Below are 21988 nucleotides of genomic sequence, written 5' to 3' on the forward strand. Positions count from 1 at the left end.
TTCTCTACTTTCTTCATTTAGATTCCATGTGTCAATATTCCCTTTTCTTATCTTTCACTCCTCAGTGACGGAATCAATGAATAAATGCCTAACATCGTGTCTAGCATGTAAGAAGCATTCAGGAAATTCTAGTTTCTGCCCATCAGCTCCTTTGATTTCTTTCACCCATTCAACATATATGTACCCACACTCTTCTCAGTGTTGAGAATAAATTCATGAGCAAAAAGACAAAAAATATTTGTCAGAGTGGAATTTAGATTCCAGTAGAGGAGCCAGATTAAAACAATAATAATATGTGAATAAATTATAAAATATATTTGTATATATAATACAAGTGGGTATAATTTTTTAAAAAAAGGGCAACCAGGCATGCCAAGGAGATTGTAGGATGAAAAGGGGCTACACTTTTAAATCTAATTTTAAGATTAAGCAAAGTTAAAAAGAGTACATTTGAGCAAAAGGTTGAAGGGGGCCAGGGGATGAACCACTTTAATTTCAGGGGGACGAGCATTCCAGGCAGAGGCAACAGCAAGCACAAACGCACCTGTGTTGTTTGAAAACTTGTGAGGGGTCAATATGGTTGGAAAGGAATAAGTGATGCATGATTTGGAAAGGAACAGCAAATTCAAATCAAATCAGGTCCTGTGGTCATTATCGAAACATTAGCTATTACCCAAAGGGAAAGGAGGAGCCAAAGAAGGGTTTGGAGCAGAAAAGGGTGACATCATCTGACATAAGTTTGTCAAAGATCATGCAAGTTACTGTGTTGAGAAAAGGATAAAAATATCTGCCAAAGACAGAATCAAGGAAATTAATCAGGAGGCTCTATCATAGTAGTGGAGTGGTTAGAGGTAGATGGATTGATAATCTAGTTTAAAGGAGAAGTAAATAGGAGTTCTTGACAATTTAGAGGTAGAGGCATCAAGAATGACTGCTAGGCTTTTGGCCCAAACAACTCAAAACATGGAGTTGCCACAGACACTCATGGTCTTTCCCTAGGTTTGGGAAAAAACTACAAGTAGAAAGGGAAATCAAGAATTCCATTTTGGACATCTTAAATTTAAAAAATTATCACACACTTGACTAGACATGCAAGAAAGCAGCTGGATCTGTAAAACCAGAGTTTAAGAGATCTGGATGGAGATATATATTGGGGTTTGTCAGTATACACAGGAAACTGAATGAGATCACCAAAAAGCATAAACAGAAGAACAAGGTATGAGCTCAGGAACATTCCAACGTTCAAAGGTTGGGGAGAAGATGGTGACCCATACAAGGAGACGGAGAAGAAATGAAAAGTGAGACAGAAGAAAACAGTGAGATATACTGAGGGTCACATGAAGAAAGTGCATCGAGAGCTCCTTGGTCAACTTTCAACCCCATCAACTGGATCCTTCCATGATTCTAATTTATTAATTATTCTAATTTATTGCTTAATTACAACTCGTGGTCTCCTTTTATTCTGCCTCTATTGTACTTTCTCACTATTCATTTTTTTTCCCTCTTTCCATTCTGTTTCCTTCCTACCACTATATGCATGCCCATATCTAAAAACATAATGATAAAACATGGAAACAACAAAAACAAAAGGTTACATTCTCAAAATACATGCAAATCTACTCAAAATACCTGTCCCCATTTGGATTTAAGTAAAATAACCTACTTGAAGAAAGCAATCAGCAGATTCACCATGATGATATATTGCACAAACAGGTAGACAGCCTGAAGCAACGGAGTAAGGAAAGAACCTGGCGGGCAAGGTTTCTCATTTTCACAAACTGCCAATAAGGAATGTAAAAAAAAAAAAAAAGACGAAAGATAAGATAAATTACAGTCTGTGACTCTGTACACATATTTAGCACTTTAACTTTGTAGAATACCACAAATGTTTGACATTTCTATGATTCAGATTATTATTTTCCAGATTTTTTAAAGTTTGAGTATCTACAAAGGTTCAAATTCTACATGATGGCAAATCTCATGTTGCTGTTGTTAGCTGCCATCAAGTCAGCCCCCAACTCATGGCAACCCCATGCATGACAGGATCAAACCATTTTCATGGGCTGATTTTTCAGAAGACCACCAGGCCTTTCTTCCTAGCCTGACTTAGTCTAGGAGCTCCGCTGAAACCTGGTCAACATCATAGCAACACATAAGCCTCCAATGACAGATGAGTGTAGCTGGACTTGAGATGCCTTGGCTGGGAATCAAACCTAGTTCTTCCGCATGGAAGGTAAAGATTCTACTACTGAATCACCACTGTCCCCCGCAAATCCCATACGCACCATCTATGTCTGCTGCATAGACTTCCCCATATATCATCCAATATGGTTCAAATACAATATCTCGAGCTAGCTTCCAAGACGGAGGCTCCTTTGGAGAAAGAATGGCCTTGCGTGCCACTCCAAAGCTCAGTAGAACAATGGCCATCATGATCACAATGTAGAACATGTTTGCTGTCTACAAAAGGGCACAGCACAAGGAGAATTTTAGCAGAGAGCTGAAACTGAAAACAAACTAAGAGCTTCTCTACATTTCTCATTTTCCTTTTCAGTAGCCTGGGGCCATGTGACCTGGTTCTAGTCAATGGGCTGTGGAATGACAGTAGCTTTTGCCACTTCTTGTCCCATTGGACATCCTCATCCTTCTCATTCCTGCCATAGGAGACCTTAGAAGCCATATACTGACATGACTATATCACATGATGGAGGGATTCCGGATTCTGAAATCACTGGGAAGGAGTCCCTAGGTGGCACAAATGGTTAAATGTCTGGCTACGAACTAAAAGGTTGGTGGTTCAAACCCACCCAGGGCTGCCTCAGAAGAAAAGCCTGGAGATCTTCTGAAAAGTCACAGGGTCAAAAACCACATAGAGCGCTCATCCAACTTTGTGGGAGGGAGAAATAAACTTGTGCTAACTCACTGAGAAGTATTCCCTCAGCACATATGATCTAACAAACACCGATTTCTGGCCTAAGAGAAAAGTGTAAAGTAAGAACTTCTGTCTCTGGGGTCCTGGAGGTTCTCATTCTTTGTCCTCTCCCTTGTTTCCACACTCCTTTCATTTTCAAGAACTTGCCCTTTTCCAGACAGTGAATATTCTAGAAGGAAAATCCACAGATGATCTTGAGATGCTGTCCTTCCCAAAGTATAGGTCTTAGGCCCTCATGCAAGGTCACATGGAGAAAGCTGACACAATGGCAGTGATCTCAGTGATCTCAGATGACAGACTGAAGCCAGGTGGCCTAGATTTGAATCCTGGTTCCCCTACATATGTCCTTGGGAATTTACTTAACCTCCATTTCTTTGTATGCAAAATGTAGATAATAGTACCCATGTTATAAAGATGTTATAGAGATTAAATGAGTTAATGCATACAAAGGACTTGGAACAGTGTGTAGCCCAGAGTAAGCACTAAATAAAAGCTTTCTTTTTAGGGGTGGGAGGAGTAAAATTGCAAAAGAAAGAAATCAGTAATTCAGCAGAAAATATATTGATGTTTATTGAGGGTCACAAATCTGGCCCTTAGGAATGACTGTGCTCAGAAACAAATTTGGTTTAATCTAACATTTTTGTTTTTAGCTGCTGTTGAGTCTCCCCCAGCTCATGGTGACCCCATACACAATGGAATCGAACCACTGTGCTCCACAGGGTTTTCATGGGCTGGTTTTCAGAAGTAGATTGCCAGGCCTTTCTTCCTCATCCATCTTAGTCTGGAAGCTCCACTGAAACCTGTTCAGCATCACGGCAAAACACAAGCCTCCACTTACAGACAGTTAGTGGCTGTGCTTGAGGGGCACTGGCCAGGAGCCAAACCCAGGTCTCATGCATAGAAGGCAAGAATTCTACCACTGAACCACAATTGCCCCTGAATCCCATATTAAAACAAAACAAAACAAAACAAAAACTTACTGCCGTCGAGTCGGATCTCACTCATAGCAACCCCTCCTTAGGTTTCTGAGGCAGTATCACTATGGAAGTAGATTGCCCAATCTTCCTTCCAAGGGCCACATATTACCTGGCCCTAATAAAGGATAATGATTATCCTGGCCAACTGTCCAATATGTTATACAAGGACATCTGTTAAATATTAATTCATCAGGAAAGCACTGATTCAAAGACCTTCTATCTGTGCTTCCATTGATAATTCCAAAAGTTAAACTATTGGATGTTAACCATATTAGGGATGACCACTGAAAAGTACAGCAGAATATAAAACCAGACTGCACTCACCATTTTTGCAATCATGGTCAGATATGGACCTGCATGTTGATTCACAGCAAGGAAGTCCAGGAGCTGAGTGTACCAGAATATGATGTCTATGCAGTAGATGAGTCTTCCTGCTGTGTGGAAAGGTGGGTCGCCCCACCGAAGGCCAAAACCAACTGTAAACAGAACAATAGCCACAGTTTCCATTAGGTTCCAGTACTCACTAGTCCACACTTTCACCTTTTGAGTAAACTTCTCAGGCTCCGAAATACAGACCTAAAAGAAGAAAGAGAGAAACGTGAAGGTTGGGGTATAATCTTAAGAGTCTCAGCATTACAGTCTTCTTCAATACATCAACCTCTCATTTAAATGGTAATTTGGATTCTGTCTAACATTTGATCACATGGAGATTTTAGAGGCTTTGGTTATCCTCGGGCAATGAATTATTTAAGCAATTCTATGGTGCAATGGTTAAAGTGCTAGACAAGTAACTGAAAAGTCGACAACTGGAACCTACCTCCCACCATGGGAGAAGGATATGACAGTCTGCTCCTGTAAAGATTTATGCCTGGAAAACCCTATGGGGCAGTTTTACTCTGTCCTATAGGGTTGCTATGAGTGAGAATCAACTGAACAGCAGTAGGCTTGGTTTGGGTTTTATAAATGTATTTTAATGGCATTGCTAATCCCAGCCAGCCACCTGAAAACCCAACCAGAAGTCCAAACACATTCACCCAAAAAAAAAAAAAAAAAAAAAAACCCTTCTACCTTTCATTAATCCTAAACTACAAAGTAGAACACGAAGGTATTTTAAATTTTTCATTATTGCCATGAACTTATTTGGTTATAATTCCATTTCATGACACATAGTAGAGTGAAAAAAAAACCTCACTGCCGTGGAGTCAGATCCCACTCATAGCGACCCCTCCTTGGGTTTCTGAGGCAGTATCACTATGGAAGTAGTGCCCAACCTTCTTCCAAGGAGTGGCTGGTAGGTTTGAACTGCCAGCTTTCTGGTTAGCACTTAAATTTCTTAGGCACTATGCCACCAGAGCTCCTACACAGCAGACTACAAGGATGGAAACCCACAAATTCTGTAATCTAGTTGACAAATTACCAAGAACATGATATTGGAAATCACCATGGTAAGAAATTACTCCTGCAAAAGAATATCAGACAAATTGAAATGTAAAATTAGTAAGCTGTTTGCTCTGAAGCATTAAGAAATGAGAGAAGTTAGATAGTTTCTTCTGAATTATTTTCTGTAATCTATGAAGTCCATAATAGTAAATTGTTGTTGTTATGTGCCGTCAAGTCGGAACCGACTCACAGCGACACTTCCTTGGGTTTCCAAGGAGGTATCACTACGGAAGTAGATTGTCCAACCTTCCTCCCAAGGAGTGGCTAGTGGGTTTGAACCACCAGCCTTCTGGTTAGCAGTCAGTCAAGTGCCTTAGGCACTATGCTACCAGAGCTCCTATAATAGTAAATAGCAAGTAATATTATTCTAATAGTAAGAATACATTTACTTAGTAAATAATGGCAGCCACGTTAGCTCTAGGACAAAAATAAATGTACAGCAGCACACAGACACAGAAAGACATAGACATTGACATCTAAAGCAGTTCAAATATGGGATTGCTGTTAAATGCATGGGAATGTGAACCCTTTCTTTTCCTTAAGAGACTAATTGCAAATTAGAGATGAAAATTTCATTCTGTTTCTTAGATGACTTTCCCTAAAGGAATTTTCAGTTTAAAAAATTTCAAAAGGTGTCCTAGTAAATCTTTCAAGACCTATAAATGAACTCTTTATATATTGTACAACTTTGGCCATTTTCATGCTACTCTGTGAGATGAAACTGAGAATATGTTAATGTTAAAGTATAAAAATCAATTCCATCAAAAAAACATTCCTGGGAAATCAAATAATTGGAGGGTCTAATAATAATTAGATGACATCACTTACCACTCTCGGACTGATACACATACTAAGATGTCTCCTTTGAAGATAATTTTGAAGATCAGTAATAAACTACTGATAAACTAAGACATCTTCTAAGATAGCTGCTTCCAAGGAACAGCAACTAGCAGATAGTATTGGGTAAGGATAAAGGGTTGAGATTAGGGATCTTCTCCCAAAAACCCTCCTGTGCCATGCAGTGGACTGAAGCATACCATGAGATGGTGCAGGACCAGGCAACATTTTGTTCTGTTGCACTTGGTGTTATCACAAGCCAGAGGCAACTCCGGGCAACTTAACAACATCATCATCGAATTAGGATCAGCACTTTTGGTCTCACCCCCACCCTTGACCTGTTGATTTCCATCCATGGATGACTCACCTCCCTGACTTTCTCAATGGCATTGGTGAAGATGTAAATGATAACAAGCCACTCTTGCATGCTGGGCTGGGGCTGCATCTCTACCAACACAGTGTAAGTGAACAGCATGAGGAATGCCAAATAAGCCATCTGTGAGGGGGATACACACACATTCCCTGGACGTGAGTTAGAGTAATAACTAAGAAAGCCAAGCAGACACAGACCAAAGTGAGGAGAAACACGCACATGCACTTCAATACGATAACATGAAACTATAACCAAGACCACCCTCTGATTATGGGCAATCTAATATCAAGGGAAGCACATGAATCTACAGATCTCTAGTACAGAATTTAAAAACAGGAATGAAGATTACTACTTCAACCTATTGACTCATGATCAGAATGTCCATAACCCAACATGGGTCCTAGTGGACTAACCATAAACCAAGGAAGAATCACGTGCCTTCCCCTCCATTTTAAACATAGAAGAGGCCTGTGCCAACTACATCAGATGAGCAGTTTGTGAACTTTCAAATATAACTCCTGTTGGAAATTTTATTTTATGTTACTTGAAACATTCTGATTAATAGAAAGGTTTTGTTCAACTCTAAGGCCCTTGTAATTAAGGACTGTTGGTTGGTACTTTTATCTTCTGCAATGATCACTCTGTCTGACACAAGGTTGACATTCAATAAATGCTTGTTTAATTACTAACTCTATATATAATAACTATATTTCCAATCTCTCAAATAATTAAAATACAATAAATACACACACATATATACATAGTGATAAATAGTTTTGTAATCTTGTTTTATTTTCTTCTCTTCTTAAACTGTACTCTAAGAAGTTGAATAGCTGAATATGTGCATTTAAAATTGACACATATTACTAAATTGTTGCCAGAAAGTCTTTACCAATTTGCATTATCACCAACAAGGCATGAGCTGGTGCATTCCTTTCAATAGCTTCAGACAACATGAAAAGTGTGCTTGCATGAGCGTGTATGCGCCTAAACTTACAAGAATCATACCATTTTAACCTTGATCCTATTTATCATTTCTTTTTTTACTCAACCTAAATTTGAAAAGTCTGCTTCTTGATAAGTTTGATAACCTTAGTTCTGCCCAGTAAACATAGGGGATGCCTTTAACCACTTCTGATTACATAATATTGTTATTACATACAATAGATGGTGTTTCAGACAATCACAGTAGATGTTCCTGCCTATGAATTAAGAAGCTGTAGTGTCGTTGTTGTTATGTGCCGTCGAGTCGGCCCCGACTCATAGCAACCCCTCCTTGGGTTTCCAAGGCAGTATCACTACAGAAGTAGGATTGCTCAACCTTCCTTCTGAGGAGTGGCTGGTGGGTTTGAACCGCCAGCCTTCTGGTTAGCAGTCAAGTGCTTTAGCCATTATGCTAAGAAGCTGTAGTAGAAAAGCAAATAAAAAGGTCATTTCTCCTATGAATCTCTTAGCCTAGGTCTCACAATCTGAGTATTTTTGATGACTCCTAGAGACATAATTTAAACAAATTTGTTCTATCAAGCAGTCCATTTTTGTATTTTTCTCTGCTTTCATGGTGACCATATAAATGGCTCCCTACATTGTACTCTGAGGCATATATTAGGACTTTCATCCGGTTGTCTGTACTTCTTTTATTATTCATATTTTGTGATTTCCTGCCTTATATTCCAAAAAAAACCAAACTCACTGCCATTGAGTCAGATCCGATTCATAACGGCCCTTCCTTGGGTTTCCGAAGTGACATCACTATGGAAGTGGATTGCCCAACCTTCCTTCCGAGGAGTGCCTGGTGGGTTTGAACTGCGAGCCTTCTGGTTAGCAGTCAAATGCCTTAGGCACTACGCCACCAGAGCTCCTTGACTTATATTAGAAGCATTTATATACATAAACATTCTCCCCATCAGACCATCAACTGCCTGAAGACTGGATCTATATTTGCCTACCTCTGCTTCCCAACTCACCAGCTCAGAGTACTAAGTCTTAAAGATAGCAGTAATTGCTCAGTAAAAACTGATGCATAGTCTGAACCTTTATGTAATCTTCAGCCATAATGCTTTCTTTCTAATGTTCACATTGTATAACTGTATGCATTTGACACATTTCTAAGCAAAAGACCACAAACTTACTGAATAAATGATCACCTTGATAAAAAAAGCAAAAGTTCATTTACTTGTGAACAGGATGGGTTACTAAAGACTGTTTTAAGTAGGTTTAAGTAGATTTGTTCATTAGTTCAAGGAACCCTAATGGCACAGAGGTTAAGTGCTTGGATGCTAACCAAAAGGTCAATGGTTTGAACCCACCAGCTGCTCGACAGGAGAAAGGTGAGGCTGTCTGCTTCTGGAAATGTTACAGCCTTGCAACTCTACAGGGCAGTTCTATTCTGTCCTATAGGGTTGCTTTGAGTCAGAATCAACACTGACAGCAAGGCTACAAGCAACCTAGGTAAATCTAGCTGCTCATCACTAGATAAAATTAAGCTTCACAAAATCACTAGACATTGGCAGTTGCTTCTGATTCTTTTTGTTTCTTTCTAGTTCTTAAAAACATGAGCCAAAAATGTTTATATTTTTGTTTTGTCATCATTAAAATATTTATAATAAGATACTGCTCCAATGCCAAACTCTAGCAATGGGATTAAAAATATATATATATATAAGCCCACCGCCATTGAATTGATTCCAACTCAGCAACCCCCATTGGGTTTCCAAGACAGCAAATCTTTGCAGAAGTAGATTTCCCTTTCTTCCTTCCATAGAGAGGCTGGTAGGTTTGAACCACCAACCTTCTGGCTGGCAGTCAAATGCCTTAGGCACTGCACCACTCAAGCTCCATCGTAGTGGAATTGCTGAAACTAAAATTCCTGTACTCACTGTTTACATCATCTGTTAGAGTGGACAGTTCTGGCTGGCCTTGCGCTATTGCTTAACTTTGCTCCTCTCTCTAAAATTCATAAGCTGGCATTTCTAAAGAAAGAAACACTTAAATACTTTTTCCTCAAAAATGTGACATAGCTAAAATTCTTCTGGAGCTACTATAAGAGTCTCTGGATATTTGGGTTGCATAGTTATAAAAATGGTGAAAACTAATCATATGATGGAAGATCTGATTTTCGGAAATAGATGTTTGAATTGAGAGTTATTACTAATCAAATAAGTATACAAAATAAGTGTAGAGTTGGTGAAGTAATTATTTTTTAAAAAAATAACATATTTAGATAAATATTCTTTTATATTCACACTTCAGATGTTTCAGAAAAACAAAATCTTGGCCATGAGCAATTTAAGTGTAGACAAGCATGCGGGATAAATGCTTCTTAAATAAACATGAAACACCCAATACATTTTGAAGCACAGTTCATGCTGTGTCTGTAGCTCTACTATCTATAATAGATTTAATATCCGTTCACATAATTAGGCTTCTAAAACTTTACTGTCCTCTGTTTATAAGCATGTGCTATGGGAGATAAAAAAGTCAATACTTGCATTTTTTTAAATCTATATAACACATTATTCCTACAACAAAAAAGTTGATTCAACAACTGATTTTCTTCCCCAAGTAGGGAAAAGAATCCACTCACCTCTCATTTAATCCTCAAAAACTTAATTGTTTGTTCCACAAAGCTTCCAATGCTCACTCCCAGCTGAGCTAACTGTAAGTACTCCAGGGAAGAAGAAAATGCTTGTTCTTTCACTTTCAAATTAGCAGTTGACAGCTAACCAGAAGGCTGGCGGTTCAAACCCACCAGCCACTTCTCAGCAGGAAGGAGTATAGTATAGCTAACTTTCAAAGTAGGAGAAAACCACAAAAAAAAAAAAAAAAAAAAAAAAAAGCCATTGAGTCAATTTGACTCATAGCAACCCCTCTTTGGGTTTCCGAGGCAGTTTCTCTATAGAAGTAGATTCCTTTCGAGGAGTGGCTGGTGGGTTTGAACTGCCAGCCTTTTGGTTAGCAGTCAAATGCTTCAGGCACTATCCCACCAAAGCTCCCCAAGTAGGAGAGCTACACTTTAACTTTTCTTCTTCCTCCTCCAATCCTCTTTTCTACCTCCTTTTTTATCCTCCTTCAATTTTTGTTTTTTACTGAGCTGTTTGTTTTTTTAATCGCAAACTGACAAATCAATCAGATCATTACCAGCGTGATCATTATCTATTAATTGTCACTAATACTATATATAATTGTTGTAATGAGACCAACCGTATGAAACCAAAACTTGACAATCGGAGCACTGTAGAACTCGTAGACCTTCCTGGTCCACGGCAGGCTTTTGGGTCCACTTTTTAAATTAAAGTGTTGGTTTTCATCTAGTTTCTCATCTGTGCCCATTTCCACATCACAGTTCTGTAAAGTAAACAAATAATCATTTATTGTCAGGGGCTTAACTAAAATATTGACAGATACAAACATCTGGAAATATAATTGTGGTAGTTCAGTTTGTGTGTCAACTTGGCTGGGCCTGGTTGAGTGGCTGGGCAGCTGGATGCAGTATTCCCCCAGGATGAGACTGGTAGTCAGCTCCATGGTGGAATCTACTGTGAGCAGCTGAGTACCTGCTTTAGGGAATGTGGGCTGCTTCCTGTATATAAGCAGAAGCCTTGGGGAATGATCTCTAGCTTATGGCATGCTTGGACCCTGCATGTAGCTTTGTCATTGTTCAGCAGCCTGCCATGCTCTGCCGACCTTGGGACTTACAATGGACCTAAGTTAATGGCCTGCGGTGTGGTTTGGTAACATCGGAACTGTTCCTTTTTACTTGTCAATCTTGGGGCTTCTCAGCCAGCAGCTGTCTGAGTGAAGAAACACCTCTAGCTCCAGTGGGCCAGGAGCAGGAGGGAGAGCTGCACCTCAAGGTTGAGGGGCTTTCACCCAGCCCCTAAAGCCTGCACTTTGAACTTGGACTTAAAGCCTCTAAATTGTAAGAACAAACTCCTGTTTGTTAAGGCCATCCTATTTGTGGTATATTCCTGTCAGAGCAGCACTAGGTAACCAGAACAATAATACATAATATTTTACAAATGAATTGAGCACCCACCAGCAAAATTACACCCTTAGCCTTGAAGGGAGAGAAAATTTCATCTATTATATAAATCTGTGATTGAGTAAGAAGCACAAGGTATTTCTGAATTGTAAATTGAGTCTCCAAAAATCAAACCTAATCAAACAATGAGTAATCTTCAACATTGAAAAGCAGTCCCTATTCCTGTTGTAATTGATTAACCTCCTTTACCAATAATTTTGGAACCTACAAATAGTCATGAAATCAATACTGGATGATAGAGTTATTTCCATAATGCAGGAGGAAAAATTGAACACCCACTGATGATGCACGTTTTGAGAGTCAGAGGAGAGCTGGGCACAGAGTTAATACCAGGACTGTGGCTTTTGGTGGTTTCTCCACTTGTTTATAGCAGAGGTTCTTTACCTTTAGTCCATGGACTTTATAACCATCTGAGTTCCTTGAACCCTCTACAGCTATATATAAGTTTTGTGTGTACATGCATTTTTCTGGGTAAGAATTAAATCTTTCATAACTCAAAACTTATGTGTAATAGTAAAGACTCATGTAGACACTATGCATAACAAGACTGAACTGTTATGATCATAAGGTTTCCTTTGGCTGGTTTTTGGAAATAAATCACCAGGTTTCTTCCTAGTCTGTCCTAAGCTCTGTTGAAACCTATTCAGTGTCACAGCAAGACACAAGCCTCTAATAACACATAGGTAAGTGGTTGAGCTTGAGATGCAGTGGCCGAGAATCAAACCTAGATCTCCTACATGGGAGGCAAAGTTCTACCACTGAATGATCACTTCCTTCTAGTAAAGAATTTAACTTCACCCAAAGAGAAGTCTGGCGTTCACTTTTGGCCCCTGGGAGGTAATTTCTAAACCCTTACAGTGCTCTGACTGATAAAAGCATCTTTGTTTACATAAGGGTCTTGGGCTACACCAGAAAGTCTAATATGATTTGTGATGGAGGCTTTGAGTCATATGGTATCAGATCAACCTCTGGAGGGACTGGAGACTGATGTCAGCCACATGGGAAGTCAACCACAGAGCTCTAATAAAGACTGGACACCAAGGCTCAGATGAGCTTCCTTGGTTGGTAATACTTCGTGCACATCATTACACATCAATACCAGGAACGGAAAGACGTCCTCCGCTCAACAGGAGAGGGTAACTGGAGGCTCCACGTTTGGAACTTCCCTAGACTCCGCCCCACGTGCTTCTTCCCTTGGCTGATTTTATCTGCATCTTCTAGCTATAATAAGTCATAACCATGAGAATAACAGTTTCCAGTGAGTTCTATGATAGCAAATTATCAAAACCAAGAGTGGTCTTAAGGTCCCCAGAATTTGAAACTGGTACCAGAAAAAAGGATGCTTTTGTGTGCTGTGCCCTCTAACATTGCATTGTGTGTCAGGAAAACAGTTTAACCCTTGTAGATCATGTGTAATGGGTAGCTTATGTGACAAGCAGAGGTAGCATGAATACAAATATATGAGTGACCACACAGAAAAGAATTTAAAAGGAGAAAACAGAAAAGTGAAAAAGTCTTACAGCCTGTTACTTTTGGGAAGGGGAATTTTCATGGTGGTAAAATGCAAGCAAGATATTTTGCCTTACTTTATATATAAATTTCTGTGTGGTTTTAATTTTTAATGGAAAGTGTATTACTTTTGTAATTTTAAAAAAGTAATATTAAAAGAAAATAAAGGAATGTTCTCCACTGTCCCTCAGACTAGCACATTAATTCAGTCTGTCCACAAAATGTTCCTCTCTGTCACATCAGCAAGATTAGCAAGATTTTTCAAGCCACAGAACAAATTAAATTTTGCTTCAAATGTCCATGTAGTTGTAGGAAAAAGTGATTTTTGTGGCCTCGAGCATCCAGACAGGTTATCTACAGAACCTAATTGATTGTTCAGTCATTCACATCACATTGGGCAGTGGAATTGGGGTATGACTTAGAGGCCCAGGAACTGACCCCATTCCTAACAGGTTTGAGCCAGACTAGAGTTAAAATGGCTTAAAACCTATTAGAAAAGTCATCATTTACTAAGACTTTAATGACATCTATACCATTTCGGAAAAATCCCGGAAACCAATTCAAGTAATGACCTTCTCATTAAATAACTTCATTATTATTTTCTCTAGGAGTATTTCATTAGATCTTGGTTTCTCTTGACAATTTGATACAGATTATAAGTGTTAATTGAGCCTAATTCTGAGTTTAATTCAAAGACACAAACAATGTGGAAATACAAATTACATTCAAGACTTTTATTTATTTATTCATTTCCTGAAATGAAGGTAAGGGCAAAGATATTAAGCTTAGCAAACTTTTATCCCATTCACGGGTCTATCTCTTTCTGTATTCTTCCCTGTTTAATGATGTTTTAATAAAAATAGATTTCATTATTCAATTCTTAAAATAGTTTTCATTGTAATTTAAAAACATATCTAAGACTAAATTCATCTTTCCTTTTCCAAACCTGCTTCTTTTCCAGGTGTCTCTGGGTCCCTTCAAGGTGGCCTCATTTTCCCCATCAACCTCTCAGCCATCTTTGCTATTGCCTTCTCACCCATGACCAATGTTCAGACCCTATTTAACTCTTCTTTTAAACTATGTCTTTTTCTCACCATCTCCATTGCTACTTACACTAGCTAAAGCCCTTATTGCTTTTTTTTTTTCCAATTTTTATTGTGATTTAGGTGAAAGTTTACAGAGCAATTCATTTTCCCTACAGCAATTCACATACACTTTGTCTCATGACATTGACAGCAATCTCCCACAATGCAACAGCTCTTTTCCCACTTCTTCCTCATAGTTATTTCTTCCCTGTGTCCTTTCCCTGCCCCATGCACTCTTGTCCCCTGAGCTGTCTCCCTGTACATACACAGCCCTTCTATGCTGCCATGATTGATCTCTTCGAGGAGTGTATCTACCTAATGTAAATGTTCAGCTCACATGCCTGTCTTTTGATTGGCTGGAAGCCATAGGAGTGGGTTCAATTCCAGACCTGAAAGGCAGCTAGGGACCATAGTCTCAGGGGTTTCACCAGGCTCTACCAGATGAGCAAGCCTGGTCCTCTATTTTTTTAAATGATTTTGAGTTTTGTTCCACATTGTTCTCCCACTTTGTCCAGGATCTCCTACATAGATTCCCCCTCCAAGTGGTTGATAGTGGCAGCTGGGAACCATCTAATTCTTCTGGTCACACACTCATATATGCTGAGGACCTCATGGTATACCAGTTCCTTTGACTAATTGTTTCAATGCATCTTTGGTTTTCTTCATTCTTCTTTGCTCTGCATGAGGAGAGTCCCATCATTGCATCTTGATGGCTGCTTACAAGCTTTTAAGATTCCAGTCACTACTTGCCAAATTAGGATATGGAACAATGTTTTTGTATAGTATGTTATGCCAATTGAGCTTGATGTCCCCTGCTACTATGGTCCTGACCCCACAGGTCCAACTACTTGCTCGGTCTGGGTAGCTGACTGTGGCCAGGAAGTAACTACAACCTTGTCACTTCTCAGCTGTAACATATACCTGGAAATTCTTACAGAACATACAAATACACTTGTAGAGACATTGACTGCCAACCCTATACATGGTCATGGGCACACTCCTCCCTGCATAGAATACCTAATCCTTCAGCCTGTCCACCCACCTACCCATACATATATCAATGTCTGCCATCACTGACAACACAGTACTGTATGTGCGAAAGGATTCAACTTTGTTGTCTATACCTGCCATGCACCTCTCTATGTCTTTTTCTTCCTCAGTGTCACTGCGTTGATCACTTATATTTGGTACATTGCCCTTTCCTTCAATACTTGTCTCTACTTATCTAACAGTGTTCCCTTCCCTCCCCTCCTACCCCTGCTAACCAACAAAGAAAGTTACTTTCCATGTATAAACATTTCCTTGACTTTTTACAATAACAGACTAATACAATATTTGTCCTTCTGTGATTGATTTATTTCACTCAGCATAATGTCTCCAAGTTCATCCGTGTTATGTGGTATTTGGCAGATTATATGTTATTCTTTAGGGTTGCATAGTATTCCATTGTGTGTATGTACCATAGTTTTAGCTGATGGACATCTAGGTTGTTTGCATCTTTTGGCTATTGTAAATAGTGTTGCAATGAACATGGGTGTGCATATATCTGTTCTTGTCCTGGTTCTCACTTCTTTAGGATATATACCTAGTAATGGAATAGCTGGGTCAAATGGTATTTCTAATTCCAACTTTTGAAGGAATCGCCATACTTCTTTCCACAGTGGTTGTGTCATTTTATAGTCCCACCAGCAGTGTATGAGAGTCTTAATCTCTCCACATCCTCACCAGCATTTGTTATTTTGTCTTGTTGAACTTTGCTACTAGTGCTGGGGCAAGATGGTATCTCATTGTTGTTTTGATTTGTATCTCTCAAATGGCTAATGATCATAAACATTTTTTCATGTGTTTGTTGGCCACCTGAATATCCTCTTAGACGAAGTGTCTATTCATGTCTTCTGCCCATTTTTTCATTGGATTATTTGTCTTTTTGTTGTTAAGGTGTTGGAGTTTTATACAAATTCTGGAGATAAGTCCCTTGTCAGATATATCGATGCCAAATATTTTTTCCAATATGTAGGTTCTCTTTTGATTCTTTTGGGGAAGTCTTTTTTTTTTTTTTAAATTAATTTATTTTTATTGTGATTTGGGTGAAGATTTACAAAGCAAATTCACTTTCCATACAGCAGTTCACATATACTTTGTCTCATGTCATTGACCACAGTTTACCACAATGCAACAGCTCCCCTCCCACTTCCTCCCCATAGTTACCTCTTCTCTGCATCCATCCCTTTAGGGGACTCCTGCCCCCTGAGTTGTTTCCCTGTGCATAAGCAGCCCTTCTTTCTCCCATGATTGTTCTCTCCAAGGCGTGTGTCTACTTGAGGTAAATGTTTAACTCACATGCCTGTACTTTGTTTGTCTGTAAACTACAGGTGTGGGTTCAATTCCAGACCTGAAGGGCAGCTAGGGCCATAGTCTCAGTGGTTCCACCAGGCTCTATTGGACCAGCAAACCTGGTTTCCACCATCTTTTTATTTTTTTTCTCCAAATGATTTTGAGTTTTGTTCCACATTGTTCTCCCTCTCTATCCAGAATCTCCTACATAGATCCCCTTCCAAGTGGATGACAGTGGTAGCCGGGCACCATCTAGTTCTTCTGGTCTCATAGTTGTATAGGTTGCAGAACAGATGGTGTACCAGTCGCTAATTGGACTAACTGTTTCCATTAATTTTGCTTTTCTTCTTTCTTCTTTGCTCTTGACAAGGAGAGACCCATCATTGCATCTAGATGGCAGCTTGCTAGCTTTTAAGATCCCAGTCACTACTCACCAAAGTAGGAGGTGGAACAATGTTTTGTATAGTATGTTATGTTGATTGAGCTTGATGTCCCCTGCGACTATGGTCCCAAGTCCGCAGGTTCAACTACTTGGTCCCTCTGGGTAGCTGACTGTGACCAAGCAGTGACCAAAACCTTGTTTTTGGGGAAGTCTTTGGAAGCACATAAAAATTTAGTTTTCAGAAGGTCCCATTCATCTAGTTTCTCTTCTGCTGTTTATGCATTTTAGGTTATGCTTGATAGTTTATTTATGCCATATAGTGCCTAAGACATGTGACTGCTAACCAGAAGTCTGGCAGTTCAAACCCACCAGCCACTCCTCAGAAGGAAGGTTGGGCAATCTACTTCCGTAGTGATACCACTTCAGAAACCCAACAAGGAGTTGCTATGAGTTGGATCTGATTTGATGGCAGTGCATTTGTTTGGTTTTTAAATTTTCCCCTAGTTTTTCCTTGAGGAATTTTATAGTTTTAGATTTCACATTTAAGTATTTTCTCCATCTGGAATCAGTTTTTGTATATGGTGTGAGGTACAGATCTTGATCCATTTTTCTGTAAATGGATATCCAGTTTTACCAGAACCATTTGTTAAACAGACAATCTCTTCCTCATCTAATGGATTTTGGCCCTTTGTCAACAGTAGTCAATGTCATGAGACAAAGTGTATGTGAACTATTGTATGGAAAGTGAATTTACTCTGTAAATTTTCACCCAAATCACAATAAAAAATATTAAAAAATCATGCTCTCCTCTATAACCTGGGCTTCAATCAAACCGTAGAACTTGTCATGCTTTTGTATGCCTTGCCTTCTCCCACCTGTAGGTCCCTACTTATAGTCTTCCTTCCCATTGAATGTTATTTTCTCTTTCCACATTCTTCAAGTTACAACTCAGACACTACCTCAGACAGGAAGCTGTGACCAATCACTAATCCTCACCTACTGACCCCTAGTGAGATGAATCTTCTTCCACTCTACCATCTTGCTACAATGTATTTCTAAGAAAACTCATGTCATTAAAGGTCAAGGTGATAGAAAATTTGGAAACAAATAGTGGTAATGGTTGCACAACATGATAAACATGATTAAGGTTGCTGAAACGCAATGTAAAAAAGGTTGAAATAGCAAATGTTTTGTTACATATATTTTATCACAAATTTTTTTAAAGTCATGTTTTCAGAAAGTTAGTAGCTAGACAGATATACACTTTTTTATCAAGCTATTTGGTCTGTACAAGCTATTTGGTCTGTAAACATTTCAATAAGGAATTTTATAAAACCTCACTGAATGAATGATTCTATGTAGCTTCAGACCAACAGTAATGGCCTTCCTTCTAGCACCACCAGAGTTTTCACTATATTTATTATCACCCATTACTAACACAAAGACTAAGCACAAAAGCACTTTATCTGAAAGAGGATCTTCATTTCACCTACCTTAGAGTTTTTTTCCCAAAACACACAATGTGAACTATGTTTTTCACCTAATGAATCATATTATCCTTAATTACCATCATTAAATCTTACTTACCTGCCAAAGTGCAACTCCTCTCCTTACTCCATGCCTATCAAAGTTGTAACCCCAACACAGATAAGCAATAACTGTTGCTTCAATACAAAGACAAAAGAATTTTGCTGGTATTATTGTAATCCACTGATAACAGAACAAATTTGAAACTCATTGTCAAGAAACATTTTAAATTGAGGAATGGTAAGGCATCATGGATCTCCTAAACGAGGTCACATTTGCATTAGTAAATTAGTATCTCCAGAACATTTCTCTCTGGCACTAAAGGTCGTCGTTAAATATTAATTGCATTAATAAGTCAATAGGGGCATGCCCAAGCCACCTGGGTAGGTAACTGCTATAAGCAAGACCACTATTTTACAGCCAGAGTTCCTGAGTAATGCAAATGATTAACTCACTTGGCTGCTAATGGAAAGGCTGAATGTTTGAATCCTCAGAATAAACACTTGGTGATCTACTTCTGAAAAATCAGCCATTGAAAACTCTATGGAGCACAGTTTCTCTCTGACACATATTGGGTTGCCATGAGTCAAAATCAACTCAATGGAAACTGGTTTTATTTTACAGCCAAAATTTAATTTTTCAAGGGGCATGTATGACTTTATTATATTTTTAATGTTAGGAGCACATTTAATTGCCATTCAAGAAAGGAATTCTTTCCCTAAAATGTTCCCCCTTCAGGATCAATGACTTGGTGGAATACTCCAGCTATGTGCAAAGCCTTTTAGCATTTGTGAAAGTCTATTCTTCCTGTGAAAGTAGATGACGTAACCTGTGACAGCCAAAATGAAGTCACAGCTACTTGGAAAATATTATTTGCTATCCTTTATTATACAATGGACCATAATACAGTCACTGTAGCAAGTATGGGCGCCTCAGAAGTCCAAGGAGGAGTCGCTGCGAGTCGGGTCCAACTCGACGGCACATAACAACAACAACAATAACTACCTGTAAGAACCTTCCAACAGAGAGCACTTCCAGTAAGACTGAGGAATAGGCAGACAAGCGACAAGGACCCTCTTCAACAAAGAAAAGAAAAACCAATTGACAGAGATGCAGAAGATAATCTGGAGCCCTGAGCTTTGAAAGGAACTATACAGAAGTGGATTAGGCACCAACTATTGGAAAAACCTGAACAAGAACAGTGAGTACAGAGATGGTCAGAGCCGCAGACTGTGAGCTACTCTGACAGGACCAATAGCCTGAATATTTCCAAGTGGTGTTGGGACCTGAGGATTGACCTAAAGATCAGCCCTGGTCACCAAGGGCTGCAGGGACGACTGCACTGATGGCCTGTGACTAGGAAGAGAAACAGCAAGGAGGGAGACAACCTGAACTTTCCACTGTCCAGAGGGCACAGCCATTTTGAATGTTTACAAGTGGTGGCCATTTTGGATATTTAAAGTGACTGAGGGCACAGCCATTTTGAATCTTTACAAGTGGCAACCAGTTTGGATTTTAAAGTGATAGCATTCTCATTCAGATTCCAGGGATCTAAACATAAGCTCTGTTTGCCAGTGTCGGCAGGGACATAAGAAAGGCTAACAACAGGAAAGGAGACAGGTGGTGAGTTGTATAAGTGCTGTCAACTAGTGAATAGAGGAACCCAGCACAGTACCCTGCTTGTGTAGATAACATACAAACAAAACAAAGAAAATGAAAATCATGGGCAAGTCACTCCAACATACAATCACCAATAAAATATAAACACAAAAACATCAATGCCTCAAAGACAACAGAGCATCACAGTCCACACAAAGAAGCAAGATAAAGCAGGAGAGACAAGGGACCAGGATACAGACCCAAAACACATCCCTGAGGAAGACGCAGCATTGGAACTCCCAGATAAGGAATTCAAAAGAATTATATTTAGGTATCTTCAACAAATTGAGAGACAGATCAAGGAAAACACTGACAAAATTGAGGAAAACACAGAGAAAACCCTACAACAATTTCAAAAGACAATTCAAGAGCAAAAGGACAAAATAAATGAAAAGTTAGAAATCATACAAAATCTACACACAGAAATTCAGAAGATTAATACTAAATTTTCAGAAATAGATAAGACATTGAGTAGGCAAGAGAGCAGAATTGAATCAATGGAAGACAGAATTAGGGAGAGTGAAGGTAAATACCTAAACACTCCTTTGGAAAGGGACTAATCAGAAAAAAAGATCAAAACAAAATGAAGAAAGCCTAAGGTTCACATGGGATACCATCAAAAGGAATAAGCTATGTGTCATTGGAATTCCAGAACAGGAAGAGAAAAATAAAACCAGAGAAAATTGTCCAAGATTTGTTGGAAGAGAACTTCCCTGATATGATGAAAGATGAGAATATATCCATTCAGGAAGTCCAACAAACCCCAAACAGGATAGATCCCAAAAGAAAGTCACCAAGACATTTCATCATCAAACTCACCAAAACCAAAAACAAAGAAAGAATCATGAGATCAGCATGGAAAAAATGAAAAGTTACCTACAAGGGGCAACCAATGAGACTAAGCTTAGATTTCTCAGCAGAAACCATGCAGGAAAGAAGACAATGGGATGGTATATATAAAACACTGAAAGAGAAAAATTTCCAACCAAGAATTACAGACCCAGCAAAATTGTCTCTCAAATATGATGGCGAAATTAGGACATTTCCAGATAAGCAGAAACTAAGGGAATTCGTTAAAACCAGACCAACCTTACAAGAGATGCTAGAAGGAGCCCTTTGGACGGAGAAGGAACAATAGCCAACAACAACTGATCATTAACACACATGATGATATAACCCAGAAACCAACCCAGCTATGGAAGTATCCAAAGTAAATAAGCCTACAATATTGTAAACAGGGAACCAGAGACATCAATTGACAAATGAGGACAACTACAAACCAAAAAGAGGGAAAAAACTGTGTCATTACAGAACTTAGAAGTTCTAGAGATGGTAGGGGAGTCAAGACAACTACAAGATAGAATGGACTGTTCTAAACTTGGGAAGAAAACTAAATCATAGGGTAACCTCAAAGAAAAATGATAAGCTTTCACATCAAAATAAAAAAGAGGACCAGCACAAATATTTAGTAAATACTATAACAAAGCAACAAAGGAAGTGATAACACGATTCATAAAAAAAACAAGCTCAGCAGAAAATTATATGGAACAAAGAAATCAACACCACGAAAAAGCACATAACAAAAATGACAGCAACAAATTCATATTTGTCAATATTTACATATCTGGCAAGGGACTTATCTCTAAGATTTATGTTGTTGTTGTTGTTAGGTGCTGTCAAGTCACTTCCGACTCATAGCAACCCCATGCACAACAGAACAAAACACCGCCACATCCCGCACCAGCTCCATTCTCCTTGCTATACTTGAGCCCATTGTCACAGCCACCGTGTCAATCCATCTCACCGAAGGCCTTCCCCTCTTTCGTCAACCCTCCACCTCACCAAGCATGACATCCTTCTCCAGGGAATGGTCCCCTCTGACAACATGACCA

The 21988-nt window shown here is 39.0% G+C and overlaps 1 protein-coding gene across 1 annotated transcript in view; it reads right to left on the reverse strand.

Moving 5' to 3' along the window:
• The window catches only part of TRPM6 (transient receptor potential cation channel subfamily M member 6), a 175400-nt gene that overhangs the window by 64027 nt on the left and 89385 nt on the right, over positions 1–21988 (reverse strand). Inside the window, exons 19-24 of the mRNA XM_007939607.1 lie at positions 10760–10903; positions 6554–6682; positions 4234–4485; positions 2286–2460; positions 1664–1778; positions 1528–1547 (exon numbers count right to left, since the gene is read on the reverse strand). Coding sequence (XP_007937798.1) covers positions 1528–1547; positions 1664–1778; positions 2286–2460; positions 4234–4485; positions 6554–6682; positions 10760–10903 — 835 coding nt within the window. The remainder of the gene's footprint in view (positions 1–1527; positions 1548–1663; positions 1779–2285; positions 2461–4233; positions 4486–6553; positions 6683–10759; positions 10904–21988) is intronic.

The sequence above is a fragment of the Orycteropus afer genome, unplaced genomic scaffold, assembly GCF_000298275.1.
Source record: "Orycteropus afer afer isolate SDZICR_OR568_19922 unplaced genomic scaffold, OryAfe1.0 scaffold00005, whole genome shotgun sequence".
NCBI classification, from domain to species: Eukaryota; Metazoa; Chordata; class Mammalia; order Tubulidentata; family Orycteropodidae; genus Orycteropus; species Orycteropus afer.